General features: G+C 44.1%; 1 protein-coding gene across 14 annotated transcripts in view; it reads right to left on the minus strand.

Moving 5' to 3' along the window:
• Window positions 1-3456, minus strand: part of MED12 (mediator complex subunit 12) — a 52080-nt gene extending 48624 nt beyond the window's left edge. For 7 of the 14 annotated variants that reach the window (XM_083721097.1, XM_083721096.1, XM_083721106.1 and 4 more), the window contains exons 1-2: window positions 2941-3281; window positions 505-609 (exon numbers count right to left, since the gene is read on the minus strand). In XM_083721097.1, the coding sequence (XP_083577223.1) occupies window positions 505-609; window positions 2941-3039 (204 nt within the window). In that variant the 5' untranslated portion in view covers window positions 3040-3281. Of the gene's footprint in view, window positions 1-504; window positions 610-2940 lie in introns of all 14 variants that reach the window. The other 7 variants (XM_083721103.1, XM_083721102.1, XM_083721095.1 and 4 more) reach the window with 4 other exon arrangements.
• Between the last annotated feature and the right edge of the window lie 11418 nt (window positions 3457-14874).

A 14874-nucleotide genomic window follows, 5' to 3' on the forward strand; every position in this document is an offset into this window, starting at 1 on the left:
TGCAGACCAAGGTGAGTTTGCAGGGTGTCAAAGCTTGAACGTCACACCTTGTAACCCAGCACAAAGCTTTCATGCACACGCTCACAACAGCTCTCCCGTTTCCGCTGTAAATGACCCACCCCTCTGCAATCAGAACACTGGATCCAAAATCAGGAGAAGCAGGGGATAGCAAGTACACATGTCATCTGTCAGGAACACCCAGTAAATAATAATAATTTAGTAACGTTAAACTGATTTCTGTTTTTCAATGTTTTCAATTTTCTTTAGTGTAAATCGCCTTGAGACAGTTCTTTAGAAGGCAAATTAACAAATTGGGGTGATGATTATATCCCTAGAGCTCCAGGTAGCTGGTGGATAGCACTGAAGCAAAAGAGTACAATGATCGTAGCTCCAAAAAGCCAGTAGAACACCGAAGCTGAAACACTGGTGCTGTTCCACAGGACCCAGCCACAATCACTTAGGAGGCTGCAGCAGGTGCACCTTCAGAACAGTCAAGCCTCTCACCTTGGAAGGATTGAAGTTGACATTTTTGGCAGTGCCATGCTCATCCCCAGAGACAGCCGGCTGGTTGTTGAAACCCTGTTTCACATTGAGAGCTGTCAGCTCATCCTGCAGAAGAAAGGGGGGAGGAAGCATCTAAGACCAGGTGCTTTGGCAGAATCAATAAGGAACAGTTCTTGTAATCACATACGCAGTGGTGGTCAGTGCCCATTGGGAATGGTAGGGCAGAAGGCATGGAGACCAACAGCAGGCAGAGCCAGAGCCAAAGCCAGGCATAGCCAGAATCAAATGCAGGCAGACTGTAAGTAAGTTGACTGGTTGTGAGAGAGGCAGAAAGATGGGGATTGGCTTGAGGTAAGCTGAGGGCCAGTCTCCACTGCTCTGCTTAAGAAATTATATTACCAATTATTTTTGTATGATCCAGCAATGCAGTCCTTGTGATTGCATTTGAAAACATTAGGAACTACAGTTCCAGCAGGATAGTCATGATGTCATTTATTTGGGAAGTGGTATTCTGTTTTTCAAAAGCAATGTTTTTCTAAGAAGTCTCACAAAAATAAGATCGTAAAACCAGTATCATTAATATCAAATCAATAAAATCCAGAATTAATAAACTTTCTTTTTAAAAAATCAGAACCTAAAAGAGCATATCTAAATCATTGCAACAACCAGCATAATGTCACAAAATCCCAGCACACTAAATAAATTTCAAACAAGAGTTAAGAATAAATGAGCCATCAAATTCTCCTAGTCAAAGGCTGATTGAAGCAAAAATGTCTGTACAGCCTGCCTAGAAAGCAGACATGGAAAAGGGCCCAAACATATATCTCTAGGCAGGAAGGTCCATATATTCTGTGTTACAAATCATACTCCCGACAACATGGCATCTATCCAATGAAACTTCACGATACTGAAAATGTAATAGGTCTATATGAGGCTATTAGCTATGAACATAAAAGCTCTGCTGGCTCAGGCTACTTGCTTATCTAATCATTAGAATGTAGGGAGGTTCTTTCTATACCACATCAAACCACGGGTCCATGCAGCTGAGGACGCTTATCTACACCAGTGTTTCTTAAACATTCTCCCAGCATGGAACTCTTGAAAATTGTTGACGGCCTTGGCTGCCCACCTAATGCTTTTTCGGTCTGCTGTAGCAAGCGTAATGAACTGTGCTAGTAGCTGCCCACTTCTTAGCTGTATTCTTTATCACTTCTTTTATTTCTTATATTGTATTACAACCTGCATCCCACAAAATTCAAATTGCAAACATAACAAAATGGAATGAAAGAAATAAAAGAAGCAATAAAGAATACAATTAAATATCAATGTTTAAAGAGGACATGCCAAGGGGTACCTGAATGAAGCTTGTGGGACACAACTGTGGCGTAGCGTGGGTTGTCAGCACCCGGGGCAAGGCAAGTAATTTGCACCCCCTAACCCGTGGATTTGCGCCCCCTAACCCTAACCCCCAGATGTTGCGCCCGGTGCAGCCAGCCCCCCCTGCACCCCCACGCTACGCCACTGGGACACAGTGGCCCTGGTCTACACTGACAGTTTCAGAATAACTCCTGGGTTTCAGAAGCAGGAATCTCTCCCAGCCCTTCCTGTAAATTGAACCTGGGGCTGTCTAAGCAAATGCTCTATCACAGCCCCCTGCCATCCTCCTCTCAAAGCACCCACAACCAAATGTTCATGGAAAGCCTTAAAGCTGGACCCAGCTGTAGCACTGCCCTAAACCCACTTGTGACCCCCAGCAACTGGTTCCTGGAGGCATGCCGCCCTCCAACAGGTGCTACTTTCTAAGAATGGGGAGCTTCCATGTCCCAGCCTCTATTGGGGAGGGGGGGGAGAGCTGAAGGAAGAGAGAGGCGGCACAAAGCACCCTCCTTGTGAGCTGCCAGGGGAGGGGGGGGCGGCGAGCAGCTGGGGGAAAGCAGCGCACCTGCCTGGCATGCAGTCACAGGTTGCCGCTGGGCCAGAAGCTGTGTCCCACCAACACCCCAGCGCTACACACACCAAGCACAGCACACTTTCCCTCTGCCTGCTGCTGAGCTCCCTCGGCACCCGGGGTGAGACTCATACTCCCAGGGCCATGGTCTCCAGCCCCACACAGGGCGGAAAAAACATCCCTGCCTTGGAGGCGACTGGGCGAGATGGCCCTGGTCGGGACCCCTTCCAGCCCTACGATTATGTGACCGGGGCGCGGGGAGGGAAACGCCGGCTTCCTTATAAATCTGGCATGGGGCGGGGGGCAGGCAATGCGAACACAAGGGCCCTTACTCGGCAGGGGGCGGTTTGGATCTCAGGTTAGGGGGGGTGTCTAATTCCCCGCAGGTGGGTGTGGGGCGAGAGGGAGCTCCCTCCCCAAATGGCCCACAGAGGACATCCTCCCTCCTCCGACCCACCGCCCCCCCGCCGCCGCCCCCCTCTCCCCACCTCCTTCTGCTTGGGGTCCTGCGGGTACACGTCGGGAGGCCCCAGACGCGGCCGCTTGAGGGGCCGGTGCTCGTAGCTGAGGATCCCGAAAGCCGCCATGGCGAGGGCCGCGGGGGGGCAGCCGGAGCAGCGGGCGGTGGGGGGCAGCAAAGCCCAGCCGGGCCCGCCGAGGGGGGCAGACGCTGGCCCCCGCGACAACAAGGGGCCGGCGGAACTAGCCGAGCAGGTCTCGACAGCTGCCGGAAAAGCCCGAGCCCAGCAGGGTTGCCGAGGCGCGGGGATTGTGGGGCTGGTCGGACGAAGTCTTCCGAGGGAAGGAGGCGGAAAGCGACGAGCGGGGCCGGAACGAGGGAGGGCCGGAACCAAAAGGCGGGGGCTGCGGTTGCCAGTGGGGGAGGGGAGAGCACGCCGGCTGCGCAGGCGCAAAAGCTTTCCGAGCAAAAGAGGCCGAAAGCGACGGGGCGGGGCCGGAACGAAGGAGGGCCGGAACCATTGGGCAGTGGCTGAGGTTGCTTGCGGGATGGCGGCGGGGAGGGATGGGGGAAGAGAAGGGAAGCGGAACATCGCGCGGCCACGCGAGGGGACGGTGACGTCAGCGGCCGGAATGAGCGGGGGGGGGTTTGAGCGCAACGTTATTTTTCCCCTCTCGCCCTCTCTGGAGGCTACGGAAATCGCCGAGCGAGGCCGGAGAATGCCGAGGGAGCGGAGGGATGCTAAGGAGGCGTTTGCCCCCTGCTGGCTGACTTTGGTCGTTGCAGCAAAACTTGATGCGTCGCGGAAGAGGAGGACCAAATCATTTTAAGTCATTAAAAAAAAAAGTTCATTAATGTAAATTCTGATCAATACAGCATTCTTGAAAAAAAAATCACCGAAAATGTTAAATAAAATATAAAAAATAAATCATAGAATGTGTATTCTTTTCCACTACAAGACAGGCGTTATTATACTGAAATAAAAAAATTAAGGTCTTTTATATATAAATGTTCATAAATGTACCAACCAAGCATGTACATAGATATGTGGACCACATGTCTGGAGCAGCACAGGGGGACCGTGCTGAAACCATTTTGACTCCCAAGCTGATGAAATGTTTTATCTGCAAGGAGGGAGGGGGCGAGGGAACCTTCCCATTGTCTCAGGAATTGGGAAATCACCTTCTTTCTATGAATTTTATAGATTCTAGTCCCTTTTGACATTGACAATTTGAAATAAATGGATATATTGTAGCAAAGAAGAAGGTGAATAAGACATCCCCCCCCTTTCGTATCAGTCCCCCATTCGGAGATAGATTTGCATTAAAGTTCTGTAAGATAAAGGAAAATGTCATGAAAATGATATATAGATGGTATATAATTCCTGTGAAACTTGGAAAGATGTTTAAAGTTAGTAATAAATGTTGGAAATGTCAAGAGAAAGAAGGAACATTTTATCACATGTGGTGGGAATGTAAGAAAGTGAAATGCTTTTGGGAAATGATTTATAATGAGATGAAAAAAATGTTGAGATATACTTTTGTAAAGAAACCAGAAGCATTGTTACTAGGTATATTAGGGAGTGATGTTGAAAAGAAAGATGTGAAGTTATTTAGATATGCAGTAACAGCAGCCAGAATTTTGTTGGCCCAAAAATGGAAACAGGAAGAAATGCCAACGAGGGAAGAATGGAGAATGAAACTGATGGAATATGCAGAAATGGACAAATTAACCGGAAAAATTTGAAACCAACGCGATCAGAGATTCACCGAGGACTGGAACAAATTTACAGAGTATATGAAAACTGTGTGTGATCAGGAAATAACGCTTGTTGGATTTCAAGAAGCTCTGTGAAAAAATAGACTGGAATGTCGCTTAAAAGAGAAGATAAAATAGGGATTGTCAAAGTGCAACATAAATGTATGAAATGTGAGAAGTTGTGATAAATATGAAAATTGTCAGATAGGCTGATGGAAGTCTAAAAGAATGTATAAGTTAAATTGGATGTTTAATTATAAACGGAATGGTTATTGGAAATTTGAATAAAAATTAATTAAAAAAAAAAGAACTTGCAAATCTTTTCTCCTCACCCTAAATCTTGGTGAAGGTAGGGGTGCCCTGTGAGTGGGAATAGGCTCTAATGGAAAAGGAGGTGGGTTGAGCAGGGCAGCAAAGGGGGGAGGAACACGGAAATGTACGTGTATGTTATATAGATATGCACTAAATAATAACTTGGTATCCACCGTACCAGATGTGTGGGTTTGTGCAAACCTGAAGGGGACTTGCAAGCCATGCCTTTTAAAGTCATTTGCAAGTATAGTAGTGCAGATAGCTGGATATATCACATAAAAGAACACCTGTTGTATTTTGTTCATTAGTGGTCTATGCTTTACATTTAGCAGGAAGGTCCACTACTGACTGAAAAAAATGCAGTTTGGGTGTGTGTGTTTTTAGCTCCACCGTTTTTGTGTTCTCAGGTGCAAAGGTAGCTTTTCTGTGGACTCACACCGGCATGGTGTCACAGTAGTGGCAATCCCTGGTGAATCCACTTAGGGCTTTCATATTAACCATGTTGCATGGCACTCACCACAGCTGGCACAGGTTTGGACACGTCATGGGAGAAATGTCTTTGCCTTGGCCATTCTATGGGATTTTATTATTATAGGCTATGGTCTTGCAGTCATGGGAAGTTGCTCACTTGCACTTTAAGGACCAAAAGCTAATCGCAGCCTGGATACACTTGCCCAATTCAAACAGAGTCCAATTTGAATTTATCTTGCTCCATGGTTCTCAACTTTTCAAAACCAATATGTTAAAACAAAACCATACTTAAAAAGGGCACTTGTCCAAATGAGTCAATTTAACTCTATAAGGGACCATTCCTGCTACATCAAGGCATATACTGTACACGTTTCATTATCAATAATAATAATAATAATAATATGTTGGAGATGTAAGGAAAGTGAAGGAACCTTATTCCACATATGGTAGTTGTGTCCTCAAGTAAATAAATAAAAGTTGGGACATGATCTACACCCATTTTCATTTGGCATTCTAATCAAAACATCTCAAATAATAATAAAGAGTGTTGCTTCAAAACTACCTGATAAAATATGGTTCCAAGAATAATACTTGGTTGTGGTTAGATTAATTTCACAGCTATTTGGGAAAACCAAGATTAATACAGAACAATTTCTACTTAAAGACAGTACTGAATCTGCAAGAGATACAGAGAAGTCATAGAAGTCTGGGAACTTCGTGTATAGAAAAACATTAAATACATAAATAAATGGGTAGGGAAGGTTAGCACTCTGCAGAGTACTAGGTGGGACAAGGAAATATGATCATCAGTTGACTTAATCTAGATATAGTCTGCTCTATCGGAAAGCATGTAATATATGAGAATCCTCCATGAAAAAACTTGGGGTGTAAGCCATATCCTTCTGTTGTTCATAATTATGTACCCTACATTATACAGAAACAATTACACACAGAAGTTTTGTCCGCCCTTTGTGGAGATAACACACTATCAGACACATTTCAGCATTCCTACATAATAACACATAATACACAAAACATACAAATTATTAATTCTCCACCATATCTTGAGGCAACAATGGGATCTTGAGACAATTCTTGCTGCTTTTACATGTATTTCCAAACTTGGGCACAAGGGCATTTCCTTCAAAATTCAATTAGTTTCTCATGTCTTTTATGGGAAGAAATTGTTGTGGCCACTGTGATGCATTGGCAGGCTGCTTAGCTGGTGAAGAGATGGTCTTAATACTTTGGTCTCCCGCAAAGCATCCTTTGGAAATAGGCCTGCAGGGGGTGGGGGTGGGATCTGAAGACATAATTAGTTGTTGTTGTTGTTTGTTTGTTTGTTTTGGAGGAAGATAATAGTCAAGAAAGGAGAGAATATTTTAAAATTTTCTTCTTGGGAGGCTGTAAATACAAACTCATAGTTAAGCATTTTATCCATTTAAATATTATAATCATTCACATTTAATTTCCTTCACTTAGTTTGGCTGTGGAAGAAATGAAGGGACAAAACCTTTGTTAATTTGAACACAATTGGCAAGTTATTAAACATTTTGCTTATGTGGGTCGAAATTCTCTTAGGGTTCCTCTTATCCTGTTTGAAAGGGGATGTTTTATTTCCTGTGAAGATCTCTGTCAGGAATGCTGTTCTTATAATGCCTAGGTACCGGTATATACTACTCAAAAAACAAAACCAGATAAGAGACAAACTCAGTGAGAAAACTGTGAAAAGAATTTTTGAATGTTAGATTGGAACTTGGTAGCCCCTTGACTTTTAATAGTTCAGTGCTTAACCCTTTTGTCTTACGTAGCCCCTGGAGCAAAGGACAAATTAAGGGTGATTTCCCTCAATGGTTCCAAGTTTTACATAAGGGAATTTGGATGAGTTTCTCCCTGCAGCCCATGCTCTCCAAACCTCCTCTCCCCCCTCCTCCCCCCTCTCTCTTTTTTTAAAGCTGACCTAACCTCTGTGCATGTGTAGAATTCATATTTCAGCAAACCTTTTACACCATTGAAATTGTTGCATCTTCTGGCTAAATTAGAATAAAGGAAGGGAAGGGTAAGGAGTAGATTTAAAAATAGGGTTAGTTTAAAAACAAACAAACACCTCAGCAATTCAAGTATTCACCAAAGTTAGTAATTGCAGCCCAAGCAAAGCTGAGTGTTTCCTTTATGTACAGGAAAGGGCTAACATCAGTCTGGTCATTCGCGTAATCTGCCGTGCCCTTATATATGGGAAAAATGGACAGAGTCATAATTCATAGGATTTTTAACATTCTCAGTCATTTCAGCCTTACCATTTGCAGACTAATTTTTCTTTTTTTAAAAAGAATATTTATTAAAGTTTTCAATAATAATACAATAAAAATCAAAAAAGAAAAAAGAAAATAACAGAAATACAAAAATGAAAATAATTAAAAAAACACGCAAAATTTCTGTTACTGATTTCCATTAACTTATTTCCCAGACCTCCTCATACCTCCCTTTTTTGTATTCCAATTCAAATTGTTAGTTTAGCAAATCCTTATCAATAAATTATTAACCCAATTCTAAACCTTTTCCCCCCATATTCTCTTAAGGCATTACAGCTGGAAACCACTTAATTTCTATCCAACATCATTCTAACATTCATTAATTTTGCAATGTTTCTGTAAATAGTCTTTAAATTTCTTCCAATCTTCTTCCGCCGACTCTTCTCCCTGGTCTCGGATTCTGCCAGTCATTTCTGCCAATCCCATATAGTCCATCACCTTCATCTGCCATTCTTCCAGAGTGGGTAGATCCTGTGTCTTCCAGTACTTTGCAATGAGGATTCTTGCTGCTGTTGTAGCATACATAAAGAAAGTTCTATCTTTCTTTGGCACCAATTGGCCGACCATGCCCAGGAGAAAGGCCTCTGGTTTCTTCAGGAAGGTATATTTAAATACCTTTTTCATTTCATTATATATCATTTCCCAGAAAGCCTTAATCCTTGGGCACATCCACCAAAGGTGAAAGAATGTACCTTCGTTTTCTTTGCATTTCCAACATTTATTATGGGGCAAATGATAAATTTTTGCAAGCTTGACTGGGGTCATGTACCACCTGTAAATCATTTTCATAATATTCTCTCTTAAGGCATTACATGCCGTAAACTTCATACCTGTGGTCCATAATTGTTCCCAGTCAGCAAACATAATGTTATGTCCAACATCTTGTGCCCTGCAGACTAAATTTTCTGCCCTTTATTTACAGGATAGATGGTCAAGGCTCATTCTACTTGACTATATGAATTTTTATGTGCTTAAACTTTGAATAGACTTTCAAGTTTGATTTTTGTAAATAATAGACAAAATGATAAACACTGTAATCACTCAAATGCCTGATATCACCAGTTCTGCTTCAAAACATCACGGCTTGTACCTCTCACCTTTTTTAAAAAAACAAACAAAGAGCAAAGTTGGGCTGAATTTCAACTCATCACATGCTTGCAGACACATGGCCCTCCACACAGCCGCAAATTGGGAAAGTTGAAAGGGACCCTGGGGTCATCTAGTCCAACCCTAAAATACAGGGTTCATAGCAAGATTTGTACTACCAGAAACACACACATACTTATGTACACAGGCACAACTGGGGAAGAGACCACAAGCCATGCGCCTATCACAAACCATGTACTAAGGAAGAGGAAAATAAAAGTACCCAACTTTATACAGAACCCTTTTAGCAGATCTTGAAACTAGTTTGAGTGAGAGTTTACTTCCTTAGACTAAAGAGTGCAAGTTCCTAGAGAAATTATCTTTAAAGAAAGATTGAAGTGAACATTTTCCCTAAGATAGGGAGAGGATCTCTTATAAAGCATAGTTAAAACAGCCATAGATTTGATTTAAAAGGAATACAAAAGTGACAATTTTTCCTGAACTTGCAGAGGAATAGTAAGCCTAATCTATGCCCCCCCCTTGCAGTTTCCTTTAAAGGAAGCTTACTCGGGAGTAAATTTACCTGGCACGGAAGTAAGAAGGAGAAGGAAAAAACCCCTGAAAGAGACAGAATGAAACAAGGGGGGGGGGGGCCAGGAAGTCTTATGGAGACTGATATCAGGAGCCTTACAATAACTCTTCGGTCCAATCAAATCAAAGTTAAAACTGGACTCAGATATTTTTCTTAGAAGGAAGACCATACTTTCATGGGCATATGCTTAATGAAGTACATACAAGGAGGAAGACTCTTTTGAGCCTCTCTCAAATAACAAACATTTGCACACTTCATTCTCATTTTTATCTTGTTTAAGATTGATAAGGGCCAACATGGCTTTCTTAGATTTAAAATTTTGAAGCAAACTTGTAGTTTAAACTATGCACACTTAAGAAAGGCAGTCTGTCAGAGACAGAAGGAACAGACAACACACATAACAGACAACATGTAAACATACATATTCTCATATATGTATTAACAGACAACACACATAACAGACAACATGTAAACATATATATTCTCATCCTTTAGTTGGTTATTGCAAGGAGTTGGGCCGCTTCCTTTAGCTTCATAAAGTGAAATTAGTAGGAAGGTCCCACATGGTTTTATGAGCCTCCTTGCCTCTTCAAACACACCACCAGTTAATCAAACTGGCAGGGCTCACAACGCTTGGTTGACTGGGTACCCCTTTATATATGCATGCATTGCTGTTGTTGCTTTTTTGTTGTTTTTTCTTTTTGGGGGGTGTCTGGGATAGAGAAGGGAGAAAGAGAGGGGTTGATTAGGATTTGGGTAACTTGTACAGGGGGCTATTTAGGGTTTTCCTTTTCCTTGTTGCTTGGCAACTTCCTAGTGGTTTATTGAGCTCTAGCTATCCGGTTACCTCTCGTTCCTTTCCTTATTTCCTATTCCAAATCTTGGGGTTCCTTTCCACTCTGCCAAATCCCGCCCAATTCCTCCTGGGCTATCCCTCCTGGCAACCTCCTACCTATCGTCACAATTTCAGGAAAAGGGGCCCTACTGAACGCCCGTGCCGTGCGGTGCCAGATTGGGTGATCCCTGGATAGAGTTTTGAACCGAAAATCCCCCTTGCTTTTGGAAGTGGGCTCACGCACGATACACGTGTTACGTGGCACTGACCAGTGCGGCTGGGATTGAGACAGAAAGCCAGACCCCTTCCTGCCCCCTTGCCGGGCGCTAGGGAAGTTCGGAAAGAGAGCTCCAACCCCTTGCTTTCAACTGAGATGCCCGTTGCGGAGAGTCGGCTGTCTTTCAAGTCGGCTCTCTCTGTCTTACTTTTGGGCTCCCAATTGGTGTGGCTGGCTTGAGATTTTTAAGAGAAAGAAATAGAGCTCAGAACCCCCCTTTCAGGTCGAGCGGCGGTCCACGGTCTCTCTCACTAACCAGACCAAGAGAAAGGTAAGAAGGAGCGATAGAGAGGAGAGCAGAGAATTCAGTTGCCAGGAGATTTCCACCCCTTTCCCACCAGTGCACTGGATTTTTCCTTTTCCTTATACTCACGCGTCTTCTATAATGATCCCGGGATTGATGAATAAGCCGGCTGGATCCCTCTTTGCTACCCGGCTGAACTCCTGGGGCTTTCAATTACCGCCCGGAAGATGGCCGGGGGTCCAAAGGATCTTCCCAGGCAAAATGGCCCGGTGCCGGCTGAAGATTTCAGGGCCCCCGGTCAGCAACACAGGAGAACCGCAAAGCCCCATGTGGGGCGCCATCTGTTACGGTAAAATCCGGGTGCAAGGCTGCTCTGCCACCCAGCTCATCGGACTAAGTCCGCGGGTCCCTGCGGAGGAAAATGAGCTCAGCCGGAGACAGGAGCAAGCTGCAGAAGATCCAAGTTTATTGCGCAACAGGTTCAAGGCGAGATTGAACAGCGAGAAAGGGGTGACATGAACTTTTGAAACTTCCCTCCATGTCCCAGAATACAGTGCAAAATACATCCCAGTTACATCATGAATACATTAAAGAGAGGTTGGGTTACACAGATTACATCATGAATACATTAAAGAGAGGTTGGGTTACACCGGATTAACATTCAGAGGAGGGAGGGGGAATATGCAGAGCTGGAGATATGCGCAGATAAGCACTTCCTGAGTACCAGTGATGAGAAGACAATAGTCCAAGTATGTAAAGTCTGCCACTTGGCATTGCCCGGAGGAAAGGCTTGGCAGAGTGATTTGACAGGATTAGGGTCTTGACACCTTGCCTGAGGGATTATGGAGGACAGGGAAGGTGTCATGGAGTCCTAGAGAAACTGAGCAAATTGGCAGGTTGATTTTCTATGAATTTTATAGATTCTAGTCCCTTTTGACATTGACAATTTGAAATAAATGGATATATTGTAGCAAAGAAGAAAGTGAATAAGACATCCCCCCCCCCTTCGTATCAGTTGCATGCTTTCTTCATTGCCACCTGCCTCTCTCCCTCCTTCATTCCTCCCATGGCATTCAGGTGGGTCATTGCAGTGACCGTGGCAGCTGCTTGTGGGTTGGCAGGCAGCTCTGACTTCTTCTCTGCGGTGCCTCTTGGGAAGAAGAAGCATCAGAAGGTGGTGGGTAAAAGCTCCGGTGATGTCCCGGTTCCCCTGCCTCCGTCCGTGGCTCCTCCGCCGCTGCTTCTTCTGTCTTCGCCGGCTAACGCAGCCTCCTGCCCTGCCACAGCGCCTGGCTGGCTGGAGAAGCCCAACTGCAACTACTGGGATGACAACTGGGACAGGTAAAGCGAAGCATCTTCAGTCCTCTTTGCAGGCAGGTGAAAATCCCCCCAAAAAATATTGTCTGGCCCCCCACAAGATCTGAGGGACAGTGGACTGGCCCCCTGGTGAAAAAGTTTGCTGACCCCTTACCTGGACAGACAGGAGACAAGCCACACTCAAATTTCTGTTGTAGACCTCTTCTTCCTGTGACATGTGTATATTGGGTGGTCTTTTTGGGTGGTCTTCAGTTAAGGGGTTGGGCAATTTTGAAAGTCTTTAAAGGTTCTTGTATACCTTGATCTGGGTCAGGGGTAGGCAACCTAAGGCCCATGGACCACAAGCGAGTCCCCGTATGCTGTGCTAAACTGGTGAAGTGTGGCATGGGGACTCACTTCTGCGGCGCCAGAAACCGCATCTGTGCAACGCAGATGCCGGAAATCACTGGCGCACATGCTTGTGCAATCTGGCCCGTGGAGGGATCTGGGTCCTTGAGTGGCGGGGAGGGGACTCTGTTGCAACAACAAAAATAAAGATCTGCCTTGCTTTCACTGGATCCTGCCTCCATCCATTCTTCTCTGACCAGTAATGGACTTAGGGGGACACTGAGTCCCTTGGTGCAGAGTTGGGCTGCATAAGCCAACCCCCAACTTTTCTAGAATGCTAATCATATGATTTGCAAATGAGACAACACGCATGGCTGTCTAACGGGGAGGGGACTTTTACCACGAAAAATACCACTAGTTTTAGACCAGTGCATACAGAAAGTCATCAGCCTTCTCGACAGCAACTGAATCACAAATCTTCAGGGTTAGAATATGGTGTTTTGATATTCTCTTGGGATTTTAATATGTGTACATATACATACTTTGTTCTCAACAAGCAGGCACAGAAAAGGCTGTTACAGTTTGTAGATGTTGCTTTGACCACAGAAATGGTAATTATGGTAAGTATACTGTACTGTGAAAACAATATTAAACAATATTTAATAAGAAATATTCCCCCCCCCCATTTATACCCAACCCATCTGTGATGTTTCTATGTTTGCATACTTTATAAGATAAAACTAATTTTGTTTTTAGAGGATGTATTTGTGTGTATTCACAGTGTTACTTGTAGACCCAGTAGGTGGCAGTGTGGTGTAGGGAACTATTTTGACAGCTCGTGAAATGACAGAGGATGGAATGTTGACCATGCAAGAGCACGATAAGCAATATATAAAATCACATTTCTCTAGGTACATTTTCTAGTACAAAGAAAACACTTCTCCAAGAGGGTACATAAAAGTATACACTAAAGTACATTTGAATCAAATAATCAAATACATTTGAAATAAGTGGTTGTTACATTGTTACATTAAGATGCATTCTCTAGGCGAACATTCTCTAGTCTAGTCAATGAGAGTGGGGATGAGAATGGGGGGGAATTACATTTAGATAAAAGATACATTTATATACATTCAGGAAAGAGATACAGCATTTAGATCAAAGATACATTTAGAAACGTTCTTGAAGTCAATGAGAAAGATACAACAAAAAAAATACATTCTTAGCAAACAGCGCATTCAGAAGTACGTTTCTTGAAGTCCAAGGCACATTTTACATTCTTGCAGGATATTAAAGTCGAATAATACATATATTTGATATTGGTAGGGTCATTTTCCTTTACTCGCCTCTCTGACCCTGATTCTCTTCAGAACATCAGAACAAGGTTTAATTTTCCTAATGCAGTCAGAAATTTGTGCAGTGACATCCCTTTTTCCTGTAGTATATGTCATATGAAGATTCCCAGGTGTCCAAGGAAGAAAAATATAGGAAACAGGAAATAAGCAGTCTATTCAAGGTGCTGCTCACTTCCTGGAGATCCACTTTCAGATTTATTTGCAATGCTTTCTGTGCTGTGGCTTGCCAAGATACAAGGACCCCTAAGAACGAAGTGGCTGCCAGCCTGGACAGATGTCACTTGGAGAAAAGTAGCTGAGTGGAGAGGCATTCTGGCTGCTCCTTAAAGAGCTATCCCTAGTCCAATGTGCCCCTGCAGCATCCTGGGGCATGTGTGCAGCCACCTGAGTTTCAGCTCTTGTAATTTAGCCAGTGTTTGGAAAGCGTAATAAGCATCTCTGGATCTAAAGACCACACACACCCCATTTCTGCAAACCTATATTTTATAGGGTCCAATGATGTTTTGATTTGATGGGTGGCTAGTTGGGGGAGAGGAATACCCTGCTTGGGACATAAGAGCACTCTGTGGGTCTAGGACTATGAGGAGCAGGCAGTGTCTTCAGGAACCAGCACTGAAAATGCTCTGAAGGCATCCACTGGATCATGACAGAATCATAGAACTGTAGAGTTGGAAGGGACCCCCCAAGGCCATCTAGTCCAATCCCTTGCAATGGCACATGACCATCCAGCCTTTGTTTAAGACCCTCCAAGAAAGAAGAGTCCAAAACCTCTCCGCAGGGAGTCCGTTGCACAGTTGAACAGCTCTTGGTGTCAGAAAGTTCTTCCTGATGTTTAGTTGGTGTTATGTACTGAGCTGAATCCTAGGATCCAGAATGCAGCAGTCTGATTAGTCCGCAGGAGCCACCCAATCCAGCTCCAGGTGGAAGTGAATCAATGACCTGATTGGCCTTTAGGAACAGCCAGGAATTAGCCAATCATGCGGGGCCCATTGTGTAAATAATGTATATGTAGCTAGACTTTTCGGATGCAGGTGGCGCTGTGGGATAAAGCCTCAGCGCCTAGGACTTGCCGATCG

Source organism: Podarcis gaigeae (assembly GCF_964106915.1).
Source record: "Podarcis gaigeae genome assembly, chromosome: Z".
Taxonomy (NCBI): domain Eukaryota; kingdom Metazoa; phylum Chordata; class Lepidosauria; order Squamata; family Lacertidae; genus Podarcis; species Podarcis gaigeae.